This window comes from Schistocerca gregaria, chromosome 2 (assembly GCF_023897955.1).
Source record: "Schistocerca gregaria isolate iqSchGreg1 chromosome 2, iqSchGreg1.2, whole genome shotgun sequence".
Classification (NCBI taxonomy): Eukaryota; Metazoa; Arthropoda; class Insecta; order Orthoptera; family Acrididae; genus Schistocerca; species Schistocerca gregaria.
Window position 1 is genome coordinate 252,530,177 of NC_064921.1, and position 24,570 is coordinate 252,554,746.

The 24,570-nt window shown below is 40.7% G+C and overlaps 1 protein-coding gene across 1 annotated transcript in view; it reads left to right on the plus strand.

The window, feature by feature from the left end:
- The window catches only part of LOC126336800 (uncharacterized), a 347,186-nt gene that overhangs the window by 223,502 nt on the left and 99,114 nt on the right, over positions 1-24,570 (plus strand). The window contains exon 3 of the mRNA XM_050000834.1: positions 19,015-19,153. Coding sequence (XP_049856791.1) covers positions 19,015-19,153 — 139 coding nt within the window. The remainder of the gene's footprint in view (positions 1-19,014; positions 19,154-24,570) is intronic.

Below are 24,570 nucleotides of genomic sequence, written 5' to 3' on the forward strand. Positions count from 1 at the left end.
TTGCCATATTCTTCATATAACTATTCATCATCATTTATTACCATCTGCAAAAAATAGACACTTCATTATGCATATTCATATTATCATTTACTTCATACAACTATTCATTATCATTCATTACTTCATATAGTATAGAGTTTCTTACTTCTAGCATATTTCAACAATAAAATTAACATCTGTAGTTGTGTCTGACAGTCTGCATCAATCGCCTTGTATTCTGAAAGAAAAATAATTAGTGAAGACTGCTATCATACGATGTGTACAGTATATTCTGGTTAATGCTTGTTAATTCTGATCCATTTACTCTTCATGACGATATATTGCATTTTCTTTCCTTCATTCTGATGGCAAAATTTCCATTTCATAGTAAATCACTGTGGTTGTTTAATTCATTTCTTTTACACGGTATTTCTTTCTGAAAAATGATGAATATGGATTAATATCTTGCATTTAATTCATATACCCATTAAACAAAAACTTGTTTCTAGTAAAATAATTAAGCATACAGCATAGCATGACAGAAAACATATTAGGTCAAAAACATAGATAGTTTTCAAGGGCAAAAAATGTACACACAGTATCATAATGTAGTAGCAAAAAATGTAGAATAGTCAAGATATTGAGATATCATAAGGAAAAACGTCAAAGTCAACTGGTGTTTGTTACATCTTAAACATTTCATAGTGCATAAAGACAAAAATTCTACTTTCGATAGGAAAACAATCATACATACACAAAAAAATGCAGAATGTGCACTGTCTGATATGTAACGACAAGAAAAGCGACCTGCTAACTTTACCTTGCCGTGCACTTGCCAGGAAAAAATATGATAATCGTCAGTAAGTGTTCATATCAGTAACCGGAAAAGGCATTACAATGTGATGAATCATAAAGTATGTCCATTCAACAATGGGTTTAATATTGGAGACATGGTGAATGCCTTTGCTTTTTCTGGTTCTCAAAGTTTCAACATGTATCACATTGGGATGAGGAATGCTGCGAATTCTGTATGGACCTGCGTATAGAAGTTCAAATTTACTGCATCTACTCTTTCCTCTGTTGGATAAATAGTGTGTGCGTACTAATATCTTCTGTCCTATGTGAAAGTCACGGCGTGTACAAACCTGTTTTTGCTGTCTTCTCGGGCGCTCTGCGGCACGTTTGATGTTGTTGAGCGCAATCTCAATTATTTCATGTTGGCGTAGTCGACGAGATGTAGGAAAGGATAATAATTCTTTAATTTTGTTAGGTGGTTCAACATTTTGCAATATAACAGTTGCAGATAGCAGAGTGGATTCTTTGGTATGGAGTTAATTACATCCTGGAATGACAGTATGTGTGCGTCCCAATCAATATGTCTTTTATGGCAGTACATTCTACACAGTTTACCAATTTCTTTCATCAGTCGTCCAGAAGGGTTCGAAGAAGCGTGATACTTGGATATATAGATCGGAGAAATGTTTCTAGCTCGTAACATACGTGTCCATATCGCAGATCGAAATTGTGGTCCATTGTAGGAAATTACTTTCAATACATGCCCTACATGAAATAAAAAATGTTTTACAAATGCATGCGAAATAGATTTAGCAGTAGCTTTGGCGCAACGGAGTGAAGGTAACAAATTTCGAAGTGAGTTCAACAGCGACAAAGATGTAGCAAAAACCTCTATTAGTTCTGGCAATCGGACCAAAAATGTCTACAGCGGCCATGTGTCTCAATTTAACAGGTACAATGGGATGTAACGGAGGAATATGTGAAGTCGTGTCTGATTTAGCTTTCTGGCAGATTTTACATGACGCTAAATCTCGTCGAATACGTTTCTCCATGTTGGCAAAATAACAGTTCTGTCTCAGTATAAGAAAATATTTTCTCGCTCCATAATGTGCGTAACTTAAATGAGTATACCAAATTAATTTGTTAACAAGCTCGTCAGGAATACATAATAACCAGTTGTTGCTGTCAGGGTGAGGGCGGCGAAACAGAATGTTATTGCATACCGTGTAATGGTTTCTATTGGTAACGTTATTCTTATCTTGCCAAAGGTGTTTAATTTCTTTCCATACATTTGTCTTTACTCTGCTCTTGTGCTATATCTCGTAATGACGATGAAATGAAATTTTCGAATGCAACTTGTTGAATATATATGACGCTAGAATTTGCTTGGCCGAAGTTGGTTGCGATGTCTTGCTCATTGTTGCAGAGAGAACGGGATAGTGCGTCTGCTACAATATTTTGTGTACCGGGAATGTGAACAATTGTAAAATTAAATTCCTGTAAATAAAGTTTCATCTGCTTAATCTGTCATGTGTAAATTTAGCGGAAAGTAAAAACTGGATAGCTCTGTGGTCTGTGTAAACGGTAGTATGTCCTCCATAAAGAAAATGCCTAAATCGGGTAAATGCCCATACAACACATAATGTTTCAAGTTCTGTAACAGAATAATTGCGTTCAGCAGGTGACAGAATGCGGCTTGCAAAGGCGATGTTTTTAATTACTGTATTACCGTCTTCTTCAATTTCCTGAAAAATGTGTACGCCTAAAGCTGTGTTAGAACTGTCGGTGGCAATAGAAAAATTTCTAGTGAGATCTCGGTGTGATAATTGTTCTCTGTGAATATACGAAATGGGATAATGTATGGCTTTAAACGTGTCGTGCTGTTTAACTTGAAATTCATACATGAAACCGGACATAGTACCAGGGATGTTGTCAAAAACTGGAGCTTGCTGTAAAAGAATTTTGCGTAGTTGCGTACGTTCGTCGTCTGTATTTGCATTGCTCTGTTTAACCTTATCACAAATCATCTGCATAACGTCATAGTCAGCTTCGTCTGGTGTATTATAATTGTGTACGTACGTATCGATGTCGAATGACATGTAGAAATGACCTCTGTTCGATTAATTGCCTGTTCGTCTGCAGATAAAGCGTGCTGAAATTCTAATGCCAATTGTACATTTTCATCCTTTAACATTAAATAGGAATTTTGAAAGTCTATAATTGCGTCGTGTTGTACCAAAAAATTCGTACCTAAAATTACGTCTGTTGTCAATAAGGGAACAATCCAAAAATTTGAGTGGAACGTATGACCTGCAATACAAAATGATAAGTGTGTCTGTAATTTTACATCTACTCCTTTACCAGATACTGCTCCTTTTACTTTAGTTTTACCTAATGGTAACGTAGGATAAGTATTCTATTCGTTGAAAGTTTCTTCATTTATAACTGACATAGGTGATCCAGAATCGATTACTGCTGAAAATGTGGATGATCCGATCTTTACTTCAATGACAGGGTGGGAAATGGTTTTTTGAATAACTGGTTTTTCCTGCAAAAGAGTGTCTCGGATGTCGTCAAAAGTAATAAAATTCTCGTGAATAAGAGTCTGTGTATCAAAAGTATTGCTTACATCGCTGGAAGGTTCAATCTGTGCTGTATCTAGTCAAATTCTATCTGACGTGCTGTTATTTGCGGGAGGATGCTGTGGCATTTCCACCATTTGTACTGTTTTGTTATTTCTCCCTGACGTATTACGTTGGGGATGATATCTACTGTCTGGTACATTCATGATAATCTGTTGTTGCCGATGATTCTGCTGCTGGTAAGACCGACTGTTACGCTGAAAACTGTGCTCATTACTTTTACGTCTGTCATAATAATCGTTGCTATACGGCATTGCGATATGAGTTGAAATGGTGTGTTCTCTGTACGTAGTGATTTCATTGTTTCTGTGCGTTACTGTTTGGTGGAGCCGACGCTATACGTGTAGGCGGCGAAACATTAAAGCTTGGTTGACCTTGCAGACTACATTGTTGGTTAGGTATGCTAACCGACTGGTTTTGTTGATGTTGTGGGGAAAAGCCTCTATTGTTGCCAAATTGTCTTTGCTGTTGCTGATAACTATGAGGATACTGATAATTAAAATTTTGTCTGTTATTAAAGTTCTGGTGGTTGTGATTCCTGGACCGTCTATCACCTTTGCTATTAAAATAGCATGGCTGATCGTAATTTCCGTATGCTTGTTTGCCTTGGTTATGATGTGAAAAAGTTTTGTTAATGAAGGAATAGTCTGATTGCTGAACTTCCAAAAGCTGTAACAGATCTCTGAATGCCGAAATATTTTCTTTCTGCTGACCTGTTAAAAGTGATACTCCTAACGATCGTGGTAATTTAGAAATACATAATTGGATAAGTGCTGATTCACTGTATGGCTCACTTAAGTATTGGTTTTGTTGGACCATGTGCTCAAAAAATTGCGTGACAGTGGGAAAATTTGAGTTCTCATAATTTGGTAAGCTAATTAATTGATCCTTGATTCCGCGCTGTGTCGTCTTCGACCAATACGCTGACAGAAAGGCATTCTGAAATTCTTCTACCGAGTAGCACTGTCTCGCGATCGGTCTCATACGAGTTGCCGGTTCGCCTTCCAAAAAACTGCAAATAAATTCAAGTTTGTGTGTCACGGGCCAAGTTGGTAGAAAAGCAAAGCTAAATTGTTGTATCCAATCCAAAGGGTGAATCCGTGTTCTGCCATTTTTAAATACCTCAAATTTCCTAACGGACAGAAAGTGCTTGTAATCAAAATTTTCGTCTCTGAATGTCTGAACAGGTTCAGGGTTGTATGATAATCTGTTTGTCTGTGACTGTTCGGAATCTAAGTCACATACTCTCTGTAAATTACGTAAATTATTCTGGCTGTGTGAGCGTGAGAAATGTTCGGAGAGTGGCGTATACTGTGTCGTGTTACAGGCTGAGACATTTTTCATCTCCGTGACTTCTTGCTGTAAAGACGACACTTTTCTACGCAATGTATTATTCGACGAACCTATCTCACTGACTGTCTGCTGTAAATTTTGGAATTCGGGAGTTTGATTGAAAGAAATTGGTGACGTATCGTCTGATTTGGTGTCATTGTTATTTTCGATAACGTCAATACGACTGGCCAATTCATCAAATTTTTCAGTCAATGCTTTAACCTGATCATCATTTTTAGTGTCACAAGCATTAATTTGTTTTTGGATTTTACGGGTAGTTTTGTTCAATTTCTTAAAGTCTGCTTTAATGGCATCGGGATCCTGTATTAATTCTAATTGTTCAAGTCTGTTGGTCACTGTCTGAAAGTCTACTGTGTGTTTGTGTCTGTTTTTGTTTTAAGATCCGAGATTTCATCATGCAATTCGGTGTTCAACTGTTTAATAGTATTGATTTCGTCTGATAGTGTAGTAATGTTATTGTCTACGTATGTTTTTGCTTTCGTAAATAATTTACGCTTATCTTCCTGTCTCTATGCAGTAATTGTTTCCATGACTTGTTTCTTTACTTTGTTCTGTTCCTGTATGAATTTACGGTAACGAGTTTCATTGTTTTATAGGTGGTGATTAAAACGTTCGTCAATTAGGCTGTTCTGTTGTTCGAATTTCTTGTCTACTTTCGCATCCAGTGTGCGTGAAAGTTCTGCTGACATTAATTTAAACTCGTCGCGTAACTGTGTTGCGTTTGCAGAACATTGTTTAGCGACTGCACTAATTTCATCTCTAAGTAATTTAGTTGTGGCTGCATGTGTATTACTTAATTCTTGTGCCACAGATCTAATTTCTTCACTACTGTTCCTAGCACAAGCCTTAATTTACTCACGTAATTGTTCTTTAGTATCATGACATTGCACGGCAACGGCTGTAATCTGTTCACTAAGTTGTTTGGAATTGTCTAATTTTTCATGAAGTTGTTTGTAATTGTTGTCTAGTTTTTCATTAAGTTGTTTGTAATTGTTGTCTTGTTTTTCAGACGACTGTTTGGAATTGTTGTCTAGTTTTTCATTAAGTTTGTTCGATTCATTAATTTGTTGTTTGAGATTTTCATTAAGTTGTAGCAATAATGCCAAAACTCGATCCATGCCAAAATTAGCTGCTGTACTTTCTGTGCTGTGTGATGGTGTATCTGCATGTGTCAAGTTTTGTATAACCATTTGGTCATTGTCTGATTCACAAAAAGGTTTGCTAATCGGATGTGCTCTGTTGGTCACTACAGCGGAATCAAATAAATCTGACGTGCTTTGTGTATATTGGTCACCTTCGTTAGTAACAATTATCTGTTCGCTACGTAAATTTTGCAGTGTCAAACTGGACAGCGTTCACTGAAACCGAAAGTGCCGCATCATCAATTGTCGTTAAATTTACAGTGGACATAATTGAATTTGTTTGCTCATCATTTAGATTATAATCATTACTGGTGATCGATACGCACTGATTGTCTGTAACTGGAGGATTATCATCAAGACGCTGAGTGTCACTAGTATTATCAGTCAAATTATTAAAGTCGGCTTTTTCACCCATTACGACTCGCGATGTACTGTTAGCAGTTTTTCGCGGCATTTTCACAACTCAAAGTTAAGCACAAAATCAAACACAGACAAAACAAAAATGGAACACATACACTTACAACAAAGAGCAATAAATTGCCGATAATTTGTGAGAGAAAAAGTGACAAATTAGTAAATGCGTTGCGTCAGATGCAAACTACTTTTAATATTAAGTAAATAAGAGCTGATATATAACTGACTACTTCTCAGAAATTCACAAGAATACGATCCTGGCCGGTTGTCGACAAGTGTAACCTCCCCACAAAATAAAATAACATGAATAATATTCTCATTTAGCGTAACTACCCAATAGTGAAAATATAGTACAATGTGACAAACCTATAACCTTTCAATAATTGGCAGTCAATTTAACCTGGTAAATTTGGACGTCAGCAATGTGCGTCATGGCCCTGATACATCATTGTGAATAAACTGAAAAATCTTACCTTAATTAGATCGCCGGATAACGCGTATATATCTGCTCCTATAAGAAATTTTCCTGGCGCAGCTAAGTGCAATGCTGGCCGATAGATTTGTTTTATATAAAAGAAAAAAACTCATTTTCCTTTTCAATAATCGGGATGGCCAAGGATTAGAGAAATTAGTGAATTCTTTAAATTGAGATGAATGTCAAAAGTTACTTTTTATGAGAAAGATTATTATTAACAGATTTTTTTTAACATTTACATGGGACTTGATGTAACAATAGTACATATGCGCGAGGCTGCTTTTACCTTATCCTACAACGCTCAGGCTCCGCCATCGCTGCACACGACCGGCCCAGCCAACACGATACACCAGACACGCCTGGTCGCTAGCAAAAACTTACTTCTACTACTACACAAGTTCCTACTGCAGTCAAAACTGCTCTTTGGTCTCAGATTCTCTTCTAGCTTACATATCGCAGACAGCGCGTGAGCAATACATCGAAATTACATCAGCTCGAGTGCGCTAGCAACAAATTATTTAATTATGGACCTCTTACACTGTAACGAAGCGCAGTGCTCTCCGTTGGATCTTCTCTATCTCTTCTATCAACCCTATCTGGTACGGATCCCACACTGCTGAGGAGTATTCTAGCAGTGGCGAGCAAGCGTACTGTAACCTACTTCCTTTGTTTTCGGATTGCATTTCCTTAGGATTCTACCAATGAATCTCAGTCTGGCATCTGCTTTACCAACGATCAACTTTATATGATCATTCCTTTTAAATCACTCTTAATGCGTACTCCCTGATAATTTATGAAATTAACTCCTTCCAGTTGCTGACCTGCTATTTTGTAGCTAAATTATAAGGGATCTATCTTTCTGTGTATTCGCAGCACATTACACCTGTCTACATTGAGATTCAATTGCCATTCCCTGCACCATGCGTTAATTCGCTGCAGATCCTCCTGCATTTCAGTACAATTTTCCATTGTTACAACCTCTCGATACACCACAGCATCATCTGCAAAAAGCCTCAGTGAACTTCCAATGTCATCCACCAGGTCATTTATGTATATTGTGAATAGCAACGGTCCTATGAGACTCCCCTGCGGCACACCTGAAATCACTCTTACTTCGAAAGACTTCTCTCCATTGAGAATGACATGCTGCGTTCTGTTATCTAGGAACTCCTCAATCTAGTCACACAATTGGTCTGATAGTCAATGTGCTCTTACTTTGTTCATTAAACGACTGTGGGGAACTGTATCGAACGCCTTGCGGAAGTCAAGAAACACGGCATCTACCTGTGAACCCGTGTCTATGGCCCTCTGAGTCTCGTGGACGAATAGCGCGAGCTGGGTTTCACACGACCGTCTTTTTCGAAACCCATGCCGATTCCTACAGAGTAGATTTCTAATCCCCAGAAAAGTCATTATACTCGAACATAATACGTGTTCCAAAATTCTACAACTGATCTACGTTAGAGATATAGGTCTATAGTTCTGCGCATCTGTTCGACGTCCCATCTTGAAAACGGTGATGACCTGTGCCATTTTCCACTCTTTTGCAACGCTACGCTCTTCTAGAGATCTACGGTACACCGCTGCAAGAAGGGGAGCAAGTTCCTTCACGAACTGGTATCCCATCAGGTCCAGCGGCCTTTCTCTTTTGAGCGATTTTAATTGTTTCTCTATCCGTCTGTCGTCTATTTCGATTTCTACCATTTTGTCATCTGTGCGACAATCTAGAGAAGGAACTACAGTGCAGTCTTCCTCTGTGAAACAGCTTTGGAAAAAGACATTTAGTATTTCAGCCTTTAGTCTGTCATCCTCTGTTTCAGTACCATTTTGGTCACGGAGTGTCTAGACATTTTGTTTTGATCCACCTACCGCTTTGACATAAGACAAAAATTTCTTAGGATTTTCTGCCAAGTCAGTACATAGAACTTTACTTTCGAATTCATTGAACGCCTCTCGCATAGCCCTCCTCACACTACATTTCGCTTCGCGTAATTTTTGTTTCTCTGCAAGGCTTTGGCTATGTTTATGTTTGCTGTGAAGTTCCCTTTGCTTCCGCAGCAGTTTTCTAACTCGGTTGTTGTACCACGGTGGCTTTTTTCCATCTCTTACGATCTTGCTTGGCACATACTCATGTAACGCATATTGTACGATGGTTTTGAACTTTGTCCACTGATCCTCAACGCTATCTGTACTTGAGACAAAACTTTTGTGTTGAGCCGTCAGGTACACTGTAATCTGCTTTTCGTCACTTTTGCTAAACAGAAAAATCTTCCTACCTTTTTTAATATTTCTATTTACGGCTGAAATCATCGATGCAGTAACCGCTTTATTATCGATGATTCCCTGTTCTGTATTAATTGCTTCAAATAATTCTGGTCTGTTTGTCACCAGAAGGTCTAATATGCTATCGCCACGAGTTGGTTCTCTGTTTAACTGGTTAAGGTAGTCTTCAGATAACGTAGTTAAAAAATTTTCACTGTATTCTTTGTCCCTGCCACCCGTAATGAACGTTTGAGCCTCCCAGTCTATATCCGGCAAATTAAGACCTAAGAAAGCTAATTGTTAAAGCTGTCGCTTCGATGAACGGGGAGTTCGATGTTTCTAGAGCAACGCGTGGTATTTGTGTTGAGTGGATGGGGTAGAGTCTGCGCGAACATAAAACTTTGAACTATCTATCCAGTGGCATCGGCAATATGTTTCTATCTTTTCTAGTTTGTCTGTAATAAACAATAACATTCTTTCTTTTTCTTTTTGAATCACGCTGTACCATATTATCTGCGAGTATAGAAGCGCAGTCTCTCCATCATTTCAAAAAATCAAAACGTAAAAACTATTATGGAGAAAGTCGTAGTTTGCTGTAAAACGCTTAACATTTTTCAAAGGTTTTTTTCCCTTTCTCCTATGTTGCAGACTGCACTTGAAGTACATCTAAATGGCGACAGACCGGGAGAGTGTGAAGTGTCTTATCTGGTATGCACAACTGAAATTTATGACAGTGGTACTGCAAAATTATCTACAGCCGTATGGGAGGGCACCACCGGCAATAAGACAAGCATAACGAGGTGGTTCAAGAACTGGCCTCAGAGTCGAGGACCCCCAGTATCTCCAACACGTGTTCACGGAGTGCAAGCTGCATTTCAGCGCCGCTCATAGAAGTCAGTTCGTCGGCTATCACGCGGATTGCAGAAAGTAAGATCAACTGTCTGTAAAGTGTCACGTAAGTGGTTACTCCATTTTGCGTCCAAAGTGCAAATGGCCCAAGAATTGCAGCCAAATCTTCGTCTTGTGTGAGATGCATTCACGCGATCCACGCTCTCCTGAATAGATGCTGACAATGATTGTCTGAAAAAGTGTCTGTTATCAGATGAAGAAACGTTCCACATTAAGGGGCGCCGACTTATAAAAAATATTGGAGGGGGTGGGGGGGGGGGGGTTTGGCATAATGGGTGTCTTGCCACGGGAAATTTCTACATTTTAGATGAAAAATACTGAGTTTTAAAGTTTTAAGGATTTTAGAGTCATATGATCAACATTAGAACTCCGAAAACAGGACTCTCGATAACAACATAAACACGCTCGGTATTTTTGTAGAAAGCTAATTTAATTAGCACTAATAGTCATGCTTATAGGCTATTACAGAACAGTGAATATATAGTTCTTAAAAGACTGAAATTATATTTAAATAAATCATAAACTGTCAGTAAAAGACTAAAACATAAAATGTTGCTGTCGCACAGTAATAGCACTTTGATTAATAAGTGAAATGGCTAATTTAAGCTTTCTTTGAATGACGCTCAGGGTTAATTAAATAAAAACAATATCTCAAAGTTAACTTTTTAATACGGTTAATAAAGTTAATACAGTATGCCTAATACTTTCAGTCAAAAAGTATGTAAACAGCTGTTTTTAATTGGGTCTTACACCCTAAAAATAATATTTGAAAATAACTAACACAGTACTATAGTAATACAGTAATACAGTACTAAGCTAGTACTAATATTTCGAAACTGAAAATTTAAAATTATGTATGTATTTAATATTCTATTTTATAAAGATTTTTAATATTGCTCTAAATGCCATTATTAGGGCTAGAGTGTCTTTAGAAGAATGCAAATGACGACCATCTGACTGGATTACTGAATATGAAGTCGTCGATGACTAGTTTGATATCAAATTCATCCAAAACATCTCGGTGGGCAAGAAGAACATCCATGTTCTTCAATCGCTTCTGTCCCATTGTTGATCGGAGATATGGCTTCAGACGTCCAAGGGCGCTAAATGACCGTTCTGCTGTTGCTGTCGTGATTGGAACTACTTGGAGAGGCTTAATGCACTTCACTACTTCACATAACATTTCTCCAACTGCAGGCTCTTGTGTGAAGTACTTTATTACGTCACGCATGTTTTTAAGACCAGCTGTTTTTATTAGCGATATCGGCTAACGTATTTAAGTGCAAGCGCAATCTTTCAATGTGTAGGTCATTCTTTAAAAAACTCAATTGGTTTTTCCAAATTTGTTTTACCACTGTTTACTAAAAGCAAGCACTCCTGCTCAAGTGCAATGACCGGTGTGAGTCCAGTTGAAGCAAACCGCTCAGTATTGCAAGATTGCACTCTAATGTAAATAGGTTTGTAGTATTCCTTTGGAGTTTTGAAAGGGTGGGGTGAGCTGGCTTCGTTGATTTCATACTTCTTTGGTATACTTCGATTCCGAGGAAGAGAAGGATCATCAACTTATGATGGTTTTCTTTTAAACACAATTCACGAAAGTGTTCAAAACATCACGCCTTCCATTCAATATACAAATCAAGCCCTCATATATTTTTTTTCAAGATCAGCAACACCTAGGTGAAAGCGTTGAATTTTGTCATTGACATCCTGTACTGGGTTCATTGCATGGCAATAAAGACGTAAAAAGAAGTAAGTCTTGAATTATAACACTGACTTAAGGTAGCCTGTACATTTGTAACCTGTCTATGTTTTGTCCTCTGCAGAAAATGTTTCAAAAACTTTAGAAGTTGTTCGAAGTTTTTCAATATTTTCAAGATACTAGAGGCTCACGTAGTCCACCGAGTAGAGCAAAGGAGTTGTAGACCAGCTTGGTCATTGGCGCTCTCACAGTGTATGCTTCTGAAATGTCCCGTCCTTCTGTTGGATTCCCCTGCTGTGTTTATTAAGTCCTTGGCTAAAGCCATAATATCCCTCATAGACGTAAGATGGCGGAGACTGTCTACAACTGCCAAGTCTAAACTGTGAGCAGTGCAGTGCACATAACGTGCTTTTGGTTGTATATCTAAAACTAACTTTTCTAGTCCTTTGAACTTACCTATCGTATTCGAGGCACCGTCATAGCACCAACCTCTTAAGTTAACCATTGACAAATCAAGACGAACAAAGACGTCTTTTGAAATACTATACAGAATGTGTGATTCAGTGTTGGGAGTCTCGTATAAGCCAATAAAGTCTTTATTGATGATTAAGGAATCATCGACAGTAGGAATACAAAATGAAACTTGTTCGTGAATCGAAGCATCACTTGTTTCGTCAACCATAACAGAATAATGTTCAGTCTTCTTGATTGAATCCAATACCTTTCTCAACACAGACTTTTCCAGTAGATCAATGATCTCGTTTTGAATATCGTGGGACGTCCACTTGTACCCCTAACGTCCTAACCAATCTTTAAACTCAGTTATATCTCAACAATTGAAAAATAATTGAGTTTATGTCTTCGTGCCCTCTAATTGATAGTCCTTGCCGGCATAGAAATTGCATGGTAGTAAAAATTATCTCAAGAGCTAAACGGCCTTTCTTCATAACACTATCTAACTGTTCATTCAATTGGAAGGCCACACTTTGGTTAGTGATAGAATTTAGTTTCAGATCACCTTCTTTAAGCGTAAACGTATTTTCATGAAAACGGAATTTTTCCAGAGCCTTTTTCCAGTTAGAAAACCCTACAGAAGTAAATGCATCTTCTTTTTTATGACAATTGTAACAGATTTTTAGCATCTGCCTCTTTGCAGGTTTTGCAAAAAACTTTTTCTGTATGTGCTTCATATTCTAGCCATGTATATTTGATCAATCAAGACTTCTGAAATGATCTTCCCTTACCGGATTCTCCGGGTTTCGGCTGTGAACGGTTCCCGCCCGAAAATGACGAAGCAATTGATGACACAATAATTGTTGGAGGTTGACTTTTAGTATCATCAACTTCCAAACAAGCCTTTTGGTAACAAATTTATCCATTGCAAACTTAATTCACAATACACTAAAGAGACTAAAGTAAATGAAGAAAATATAGTCATATAAAATAGTCCTCTAGACAATAAATTCGGAACACTAAGCCATCCCGAGTGGCCGAGCGGTTCTAGGCGACTCAGTCTGGAACCGCGCGACCGCTACGGTCGCAGGTTCGAATCCTGCCTCGTGCATGGATGTGTGTGATGTCCTTAGGTTAGTTAGGTTTAAGTAGTTCTAAGTTCTAGGGGACTGATGACTTCAGCTGTTAAGTTCCATAGTGCTCAGAGCCATTTGAACCATTTCGGAACACTAAAATCGTCTGCAGCGTGCAGTGAACGAAACTTCCACACTGAATGACTGCGACAGCAGGGTGGACTTTATATAGCCACGGCGTCGTTATGTCTGGAAGTGTCAAAGCGGATGGTTCCAGGCACTTCTGCTCCAGTTCTTTTGATGTCGCCGCGGCCGCAGCGCTGGCCCGCCGGCGCCAGCCTTTACCCGAAGGTTCGCGCACTGGGACAAATTCTAAGTGTGCCCGCAGCGCCGTAACACTATCATGGTTCACACCACTCGTTTTCAGTTGACCTGCTTACTACCATAATAATTATGTGTTTCAACTCATTACGGAATGTATTTTAAAAGGAAACTATTTTACAAAGCATAATATAACTAACAATTTTCTTAAATTATTGTAGAGCTCCGCATTCCCCCCCCCCCCCCCCCCCACAATCGAATTTTTGAGGGTGCTGGGGTCCCCTCAGGCTCCATGGAGTCGGCGCCTGTGTCCACATTTGTGAGCATGTGAATCGCAACAACACTAGGATTGGAGGCTCCGAAAACCAACACATCACACTTTAACATACCAGTGATAGTGCTAAGTGTAGTGTTTGGTGTGACCTCATGTACGATATGGTGAGATGTCCTCTTTTTCCTCGCAGAGAAAACCATAGCGGGAAATATTTGCCTGGAGACCTCAAACAGTTGCTGCTACCAGTCTGCCACACATTGGAGAATTGCAGCTGTACATCATCTTCCAGCTCTATGATGGGCCTCTACATTGGAATTCGAATGTGGGTGATGTAATGAATGACACATTGCTGGAGATTTTTACCAAAGAAAAATCACCAAACAGCCGTATGTCTTCAGAAGTTGGTATTTTATCTATACGGCCAGTTTCAGCATCTCATTAATGCCAGTTTCAGGCCTCTATGCTCTCTATGAATAGAGAATCAGATCATCGATGCATGCATAACCGGAGCCATCATTACCTGGATTCCAAGAATTTTTGTGGGGTCTGTACTTCAAAGACTTGACTTGAGTTGTTGGTAAGTCTTCGAAGTATATACTACACAAAAAAATTGCGGAATCTAGGTACTGATGGCCCCGGATACTCACGCATCGATGTTTCTGATAGTCTACACATTGAGTGCACAGGGACCTGAAGGTGGCATTAACGAGGTGCGGAAACTGGTGGCATAAATAAAATAACAACTTATGAAAACACTGGCTGTCTGGTGATTTTTCTTTAGTAAATATGACTGGCCGATCTCCCTTATCCGCGATTGATCAGCAGACATTCCCGGAGAGGTGGATAGGTCATGAAGACCCCATGGGGTGACCCCTGCGCTCTCCCGATGTCAGGCCATTAAACTTCTTTTTGTAGAATTACGTCACGGATTGAATGTACACAACACCAGTCAATGACATTTCTATCCTTCGCTCACGAAACAGTGAAGCAATGTGAACAGTTGATGCTGTAACGCTAATTCATCCTTGGACAGAACTTTAAAATCAACTTGATGTTCTACGTGCGACGGGTGAGGCAAACAGTGAAATTTTGGCATAACAGAAAAAAACCTTTGACAGCTGCTACACGTCTCATTGCAAAACTCGATGCTCCCTCTAATGCTTTGCAAGTTATGATTCTTTTTAAATGATATCAGATCTATATGGATGCTTTATAAGAAATTATGTCCCCACCACCTCAGTACCTGAGCGCTTAGCGTGTCTCACAGTCATGAAACAAACTTCATTTCCTGGTGGTCAATGATTTTCCCCTTGGTGGTAGGATTGTGGCACGTTAGGTCGATTGATGGGCTCCTTGAATGAGAAGCAGCGGCTGCAAGGTCTGGAAATCTGACAACTGCCAGACAAGACCTCTGACCCCATGCTCCTCTATCAGCGTCCAAATGAGGCCGTGTGTTAAGGATGACAAGGCTCTCTTGCGGAATCGTGTGGTACTCTGCTCTTGATCGCGAGATTAATACAAAAAATTATAATTTTGGTTATAGAAGAGTTGAAAACAAATGAGTCGACAGATAGGAATGAAATTTTACAAACAGTACGCTACCTCACTGCCCCTTATTTAGTGTCAGCCCAAAGTTCCAACCGACTGGAAAAAAGCACAGGTGACTCCTGTGTATATGAAGTGTAAAAAAAAATGGACCTGAGAAATTACAGGCCAATATCCATAACATCGGTTTGCTTCAGAATTCTCGAACATATTCAGTTGGTTTATAATAAATTTTCTTCAGACAGAGAAGCTTTTATCCACGAAACAGCACGGTTTTAGAGATCATCTGCCCTTTTATCACATGCGAACTATGGATGAAAAGCAACAAGCACATTCCATACCTCTAGATTCGTGGATCGCATTTGACACGGTGCCCCTTTCCCCTTCCCTCACTGCAGACTGTTAAAGGAGGTGTGAGCATACGGAATAGGTTCGCAGATGTGTGCGTGATTTACGATACTACTATTGGTTAGTTAATTAAAAATATTCTTTATTTATTTGTTATTATAAATCAATATCTTTTATGTGTGCTTTCATTTTAATTTTTGGATTTAGTTGGAATAGTTTAGTTCCTTATTTCCTTGTATTTTTATTCTCCTGAAAACCTGGAAAATATAAATGTTTCGTTTTAATTACCACAGGAGAGCAAGAGATGTTTTCCGTAGCGGCGATCTCTTAGAAATTCCTCCTCCTTAACTACTCCACCTGAAATCTCTAATACCTTTACTCGCTACCCAGATCGTTCGGCGCAACTGTATGCTATGTTGTTTGATGAGTCTGGTTGATAGGTCCAACAATTTAGCAAGTTAAAGTTCATTAATTCGGAGATAATCTCTCGACGAATTCTGACCGTACAAAATGCAGGTTCGCACTGTCGTTCCAAACTTCACTTCCGAGCGATCTAAGTCTCGTAATATTTATACGGTGATAATTAACTAATTTTGGTATGGAGATATACACAGCTTGAATACTTGATGTTAGCTATTGGATTTTATTTTGTGCAAAAAACTATTTTGAACATTTACTATATACCGTAATGGCGTCTCACAACAATACAATCTCTCTCCTCCTCTCACACGTTCGATCTCTCAATTTCCGTCACCAAGAGACTATAAAACAAATCTTTGGTTCGGTAAGCCACAGAGATGCGTTCGTACCACTGAACGTCCGATTCTCGCAGTCAGTATATGTCGTTCACCACAATATCAACTCGTCGCATCACATTTGAGTGTTGCGCTGCTTTTGTCTGTTAACATACATGAATTACAATAACGATCGGAACAGACGAAAGGTATGAAATTCGTGCCGGCAGCACTCGAACCCTGGTTGTCTTGCTTGCTGGGCAGGAATGCTAACCGTTACACCACTGCTGTACGATGGCCAACATTGCACCAGCTACCTAAGCTGAGTGCCCTCCCCAACTAAAACTTAATTCATTTTTCCCTCACATATCGTCACTTCTGCCAGGGCTCTCCGAAATTGGCAAGCGCCCCAGCATTGGACGTAATGGGACGTGCTTCTACCATTGATGATTTTATAGATTTTTGTCTGCTTCGATTATTATCGTAGATAATAAAAAGAGACTTAAATGTGTCACAGAAACATTTAATTATAAGATAAATGATCTGGTGGACAGGATGGGCAGCAGTCTGCAGTTGTTTGCTGATGATGCTGTGGTCTACGGTAGGAGGTCGAAGTTGAGTGATTGTAGTAGGGTGTAAGATGAATTAGAAAAATATTCTAGTTGATATGTTGAATGACACCTAGCTCTAAAAGCGGAAAAATATAAGTTAATGCGGATGAATAGGAAATACAAATCTGTAATATTCAAATACAACATTAGAAGAATCCTGCTTGACACACTCATGTCTGAGCGTAACGTTGCAAGGCGATATGAAATGGAACGAGCATGTGATGACTGTGGTAGGGAAGACGAATGGTCGATTCAGTTTATTGGAAGAGTTCTAGGAAAGTGTGTTTCATCTGCAGAGAAGAGCACAGACAGGATGCTGATGCGACCTATTCTTGAGTAGTGCTCGAGTTTTTGGGATCCGTAACAGGTCAGATTAAAGGAAAGCATCGAAGCAATTCGAAGGCGACATGCTAGATTTGTTACCGGTACGTTCGAACAAGAAGCAAGTGTTACGGAGATGCTTCGGGTACTTAAATGGGAATCCTTAGAGAGAAGCCGACGTTCTTTTCGAGGAACAATATTGAGAAAATTTAGAGAACCAATATGTCAAGCTGGCTGTAGAACGATTCTACTGTAGCCAGCATAAATTTTTCTTAAGGATCACGAAAATAACATACGAGTAATTAGGACTCATACTGAGACATATAGAAAGACGTTTTGCCCTTGACCTATTAGCGAGTGAAGAGGAAAGTAAATGACTAGTAGTGATGCAGGGTATCTTCCGTGACACACCATACGGTGGCTTGCAGATTATGTACGTAGATGTAGACGTAGATATAGATGCGGATGTACATTACTGGCGTGGGTACCACATATAAAACACATCAGAAAACGCTAGTTACTGCCAATTTGGTAATAAATAGACGTATTCATTACAGACGAAGTTGAACCATTGTTGCATTTCTGAACATAGCCTGATCGTGATAATGTGGTTGTGGCCTCAGTGACCTTTCGACCTAGCTTCCGTTAGCAGTATGGCAGCACTCACCCCTCATGCAAAATACACTACTGGCGGCAAGAATTGCAACACCATGAACACGGCATGCCTGAAGCCGCAAACTGGCATCAATTGCACTATAAAAGCTCGGATATGCAAATCATTAGCTTTCCAGCTGTTGTGTACATAGTTCCGCGTAGTCAGCGCGTACACAACTTTCCCACTAGAGCGCACCCCGCTAAGCACAACAGCGCAGGCGCAGCGCTCGTCCGTCTCTGCTCTACGAGATGTCGCTGCCATAGAGACAGACCAAATTCTGCTTCCGCCGATACGCGTATTAATATGTAACGCAGCCAATGAGATTGCTGCTAACGTAGAACCTTTTCTCCTCACGGATCACGCTCGCGCAGTGATACACGAACGCGCGAGGTATTGTAACGAGTGTACAGACCTCCAATTAGGCAGCCTGTATTTGTCTGCACCAGTCTGTACCAGTCTGCATTAGTCTGTACGAGTTCTACATTTGTCTGTACCAGTCTATAGTCAAGTTTCAGTCTGCGCCTAACAAGATTACCCTATTCCTGTACATAGCCTTGAAGATAAATCAATAGGCACTTTGTCAAGTATCAAGGTTATATGTGAGAATACGATTAACTTACCACTACCAAAGGAACATCTGATTGTCAATTGTAAATAGCATCCAGAACCAAGCTAAGTAATTTTTATGCTTGTTATTTTACTAATAAATGAGTGTGAAAATGAATCAATTCTGTTTAAAGTTGGTCACCGTCAATCTGCTACTCTAAACGTGCATGTGGCATTTCTATCGTCTGACCTATCGACAGAAGATAAACATTCCACAAGACATATTGCTGACACTCGCCTACTTCGTTAGAGCGACAGGTCAAATAATCTCATGGTGTGTGTGTGCTGAACGTCTTACAATACGCACACCACACCAGCTTTCCACGCAAGGTGGGAGTAACGCCACATGCTACAGACTGGAAAATATGCGGCCCAACTGACAGTATCGCCGCATGTGTTGCAGATGGGCCAGGCGGCGCCGGAACGCAAAGCGGGCGGCAAGCGAGCACGCTGCTGGCTGTGGCTGGCGCTCGCGTTCACCGCCGCGGTGCTCTACCTGGCCAGCGTCGCGCCCACCGCCTACCACCGACACATCCTGCCAGGTCAGTCAAACCGGCACCAGACTCACACCATGATGGTACATTGTTTGGTGGTAATATGGTTACATGGTTCAGTGGTAGCATAGTTACATTGTTCAGTAGTAACATGGTTCTGTGGTTCAGCCGTAACATGGTTATATGGTTCGGTAGAAACGTATTTATATGATTTGGTGGTGACATACACTACTGGCCATTAAAATTGCTACACCTAGAAGACATGCAGATGATAAACGGGTAGTCATTGGACAAATATATTATACTAGAACTGACATGTGATTACATTTTCACGCAATTTGGGGTGATAGATCCTAAGAAATCAGTACCCAGAACAACCACCTCTGGCCGTAATAACGGCCTTGATACACCTGGGCATCGAGTCAAACAGAGCTTGGATGGCGTGTACAGGTACAGCTGTCCATGCAGCTTCAACACGATACAACAGTTCATCACGAGTAGTGACTGGCGTATTGTAACGAGCCAGTTGCTCTGCCACCATTGACCAGACGTTTCCAATAGGTGAGAGATCTGGAGAATGTGATGGCCAGGACAGCAGTCGAACATTTTCTGTAGCCAGAAAGGCCCGTACAGGACCTGCAACATGCTGTCGTGCATTATCCTGCTGAAATGTAGGGTTTCGCAGGGATCGAATGAAGGGTAGAGCCACGAGTCGTAACACATCTGAAATGAAACATCCACTGTTCAAAGTGCCGTCAATGCTAACAAGAGGTGGCCGAGACCTGTAACCAATGGCACCCCATACCATCGCGCCGGGTGATACGCCAGTATGGCGATAACGCATACACGCTTCCAATGTCCGTTCACCGCGATGTCGCCAAACACGGATGCGACCATCATGAAACTGTCAACAGACTCTGGATTCATCCGAAAAAATGACGTTTTGCCATTCGTGCGCCCAGGTTCGTCGTTGAGTACACCATCGCAGGCGCTCCTGTCTGTGATGCAGCGTCTAGTGTAAGCGCAGCCATGGTCTCCGAGCTGATAGTCCATGCTGCTGCAAACGTCGTCGAACCGTTCGTGCAGATGGTTGTTGTCTTGCAAACGTCTCCATCTGTTGACTCAGGAATCGAAACGTGGCTGCACGATCCGTTGCAGCCATGCGGATAAGATGCCTGTAATCTCGACTGCTCGTGATACGAGGCGTTTGGGATCCAGCACGGCGTTCCGTATTACCCTCCTGAGCCCAGCGATTCTATATTCTGCTAACAGTCATTGGATCTCAACCAACGCGAGCAGTAATGTCGCGATACGATAAACCGCAATCGCGATAGGCTACAATGCGACCTTTATCAAAGTCGGGAACGTAATGGTACGCATTTCTCCTCCTTACACGAGGCATCACAAAACGTTTCACCAGGCAACGCCGGTCAGCTGCTGTTTGTGTATGAGAAATCGATTGCTCTTCATGTCAGAACGTTGTAGGTGTCGCCACCGGCGCCAATCTTGTGTGAATGCTCTGAAAAGCATATTCTTCCTGTCGGTTAAATTTCACGTCTGTAGCACGTTATCTTCGTGGTGTAGCAATTTTAATGGCAAGTAGTGTAGTTAAATGATTGGGTGTTGGTGTCCCTGTTCATCGTCTCATGGTTGCGGCTCGATCTCACCATAATGTTGCAAGTGCAAGCTGAAGTGACTGCAGAATCAGTCGTTGGCGAAAGCAGCGTCCCTCGCCAGAGTACATGCGGATCAGCCTGAAAGCCTGAAAGTCCCCAATGCGTTAACTCAGGCGGTGCGGCAGGCCAGCCGAGTCGACGTCACCTCTCAGCATGAAAGTCTGGCAGTGGAGGCTCTCAAAGATTGAGTGATTTCTGATGGCATGTTAATTAAAAGGAAACCTCGCATCTGCTGTGTTTTGCATCTCTTACTAAGCTCAGATTGGCTGGGCTCTAGATCTTCCGGGCGCCAACCAATAAAAATACTAATCCCTCCCTCTAGATCGTTAACCAATAATGCTCATCTTACCATCCTCCGCAGAAAAAAGTCGCTTCACTCTCTCTTTAGCCAGTGAAGTGGTCTTCGTCATCAACAAGCTGTTTCTCTCTAGCCCGTAATTTATTTACCGTGGCTAGTAATGGCAGTTCTTGTATTGCGTAAACATTTGTGTTTTTGCAGAGTCAATATTTTCAGCGGTTTTTTAAGTTTCCAAGACCTTAAATGTGGGACCCCAGTCTGTCTTCGAGATGTCCTCTGGCGTCCTTTGCTTTTTTCACAAAGAATCAGCTTTCTATATTTGAGTGCTATAGTGCCTTCTGCTAAAAAGCTAACCTCCTCGCTCCACACCTAGGTTGTAAAATGTTTCAAAAGCAGCGTGCGCAACCAGAAATCGTATCTTCGTTCGTTGAGATGAAAGCTTGACTCCCAGCACGGCACGCCTCTTCCTCGGCGCCGGCCGAGGTGGCCGAGCGGTTCTAGGCGCTTCAGTCTGGGACCGCGCTACTGCTACGGTCGCAGGTTCGAATCCTGCCTAGGGCATGGATGTGTGTGATGTCCTTAGGTTAGTTAGGTTTAAGTAGTTCTAAGTTCTAGGGGACTGATGACCAAAGATGTTGAATCCCATAGTTCTCAGAGCCATTTGAACCATCTCTCTCGGCCGTTCATCTGAAAATTAGCTCTAAAGGTGGCGGCCGACTCTACTGTCTGCGGTTATCTGCGTCCTGTTTCCACCACTCGCAGTGGTTTCAACGTCCGCTCCGATAGCTGAGTCAGCGCGACTGATTGCCGTCCTACGGGCTCGGTTTCGATTCCCGGCTGGGCCGGGGATTTTCTCTGCTCAGGGACGGGGTGTTGTGCTGTCTTCATCATTATTTAATCCCCATCTGGCACACAGGTTGCACAATGTGGCGTCGAATGTAATAAGACATGCACCAAGGCGGCCGGACCTGTACCGCAAGAGGCCTCCCGGCCAATGATGCCAGACGCTCATTTCCATTTCCACAATGCTTTCAACGGTTCTCACTTCTACGAGGTATACAAATTCGAAAGAAGGTTAGAAGAAGAGTAAGTTCCCATTAGTGAGTTACTGACAGTCACTAGTATTGCTGTTTATTGTATTCCATGGTGATAGGTAAATGATGTGAAATGATCGAATTTCATTGATGGCGGGGAGTTCCCACGCGGGGAAGTTCGACAGCCAATTTGCGAGTCTTTTCAGTTGACGCCACATTGATCAACTCGCGTGTCGATGATGATGAAGATAACACAACATCCAGTACGCAAGCAGAGAAAATCTCCTACACGGCCGGAAATCGAACCTGGCCACAATGAATGGCAGACAGAGGCGCTGACTAATGAGTTAAGAAGGCGGACGTCAGTTAAATATTTCGATCAAATGGATCTTTCATTGTGGATATGCATAGATTGCGTGACTGTTTCCAGAAAAATGGTCACGTAACAAATCTTTTATAAGATATTGGTAATTAAGAATTTATATTTAGAATGAAAATTGGATTTTTGTGTATGATATGTAATTTGAAATAAGAAGACGTGCATTTTTCATAAAAATGACTATTAGGTATTTGTTAATTAGAGTGTATTTGATGAATTTTATATGTAAATTGAATTGGACGAAAAAAACGAAAAATGTAATGACCGAAATGAGATATGAACCAGCGATTATGAGTCTCGAGCGCTGCTGATTTTTTCCGATCTTTATGCCTTTTACTGAGCAAGCAGTAAAGGAAACAGAAGAAAATACATGGGTACACTCCATAAAAATACTTTCAGAAATGACTTCCTGACACTTAAATCTATACTCGATGTTAACAAATTTCTCTTCTTCAGAAACGCTTTCCTTGCCATTGCCAGTCTACATTTTATATCCTCTCTACTTCGACCATCATCAGTTACTTTGCTCCCCAAATAGCAAAACTCCTTTACTACTTTAAGTGTCTCATTTCGTAATCTATTTCCCTCAGCATCACCCGACTTAATTCGACTACATTCCATTATCCTCGTTTTGCTTTTGTTGATGTTCATCTTATATCCTCCTTTCAAGACACTGTCCATTCCATTCAACTGCTCTTCCAAGTCACTTGCTGTCTCTGACAGAATTACAATGTCATCGGCGAACCTCAAAGTTTTTATTTCTTCTCCATGGATTTTAATACCTACTCCGAACTTTTCTTTTGTTTCCTACACTGCTTGCTCAATATACAGATTGAATAACATCGGGGAGAGGCTACAACCCTGTCTCACTCCCTTCCCAACAACTGCTTCCCTTTCATGCCCCTCGACTCTTATAACTGCCATCTGGTTTCTGCACAAATTGTAAATAGCCTTTCGCTCCCTGTATTTTACCCCTGCCACCTTTAGAATTTGAAAGAGAGTATTCCAGTCAACATTGTCAAAAGCTTTCTCTAAGTCTACAAATGCTAGAAACGTAGGTTTGCCCTTCCTTAATCTAGCTTCTAAGATAAGTCGTAGGGTCAGTATTGCCTCACGTGTTCCAACATTTCTACGGAATCCAAACTGATCTTCCCCGAGGTCGGATTCTACTAGTTTTTCCATTCGTCTGTAAAGAATTCGCGTTAGTATTTTGCAGCTGTGACTTATTAAGCTGACAGTTCGGTAATTTTCACATCTGTCAACACCTGCTTTCTTTGGGATTTGGATTATTATATTCTTCTTGAAGTCTGAGGGTATTTCACCTGTCTCATACATCTTGCTCACCAGATGGTAGGGTTTTGTCAGGACTGGCTCTCCCAAGGCCGTCAGTAGTTCCAATTGAATGTCGTCTACTCCGGGGGCCTTGTTTCGACTCAGGTCTTTCAGTGCTGTGTCAAACTCTTCACGCAGTATCGTATCTCCCATTTCATCTTCATCTACATCCTCTTCCATTTCCATAATATTGTCCTTAAGTACATCGCCCTTGTATAGACCCTCTATATACTCCTTCCACCTTTCTGCTTTCCCTTCTTTGCTTAGAACTGGGTTTCCATCTGAGCTCTTGATGTTCATACAAGTGGTTCTCTTTTCTCCAAAGATCTCTCTAATTTTCCTGTAGGCAGTATCTATCTTACCCCTAGTGAGATAAGCCTCTACATCCTTACATTTGTCCTCTAGCCATCCCTGCTTAGCCATTTTGCACTTCCTGTCAATCTTATTTTTGAGAGTTTGTATTCATTTTTGCCCGCTTCATTTATTACATTTTTATATTTTCTCCTTTCATCAATTAAATTCAATATTTCTTCTGTTACCGAAGGATTTCTACTAGCCCTCGTCTTTTTACTACTTGATCCTCTGCTGCCTTCACTACTTGATCCCTCAAAGCTACCCATTCTTCTTCTACTGTATTTCTTTCCCCATTTTCTGTCAATTGCTCCCTTATGCTCTCCCTGAAACACTGTACAACCTTTGGTTCTTTCAGTTTATCCACGTCCCATCTCCTTAAATTCCCACCTTTT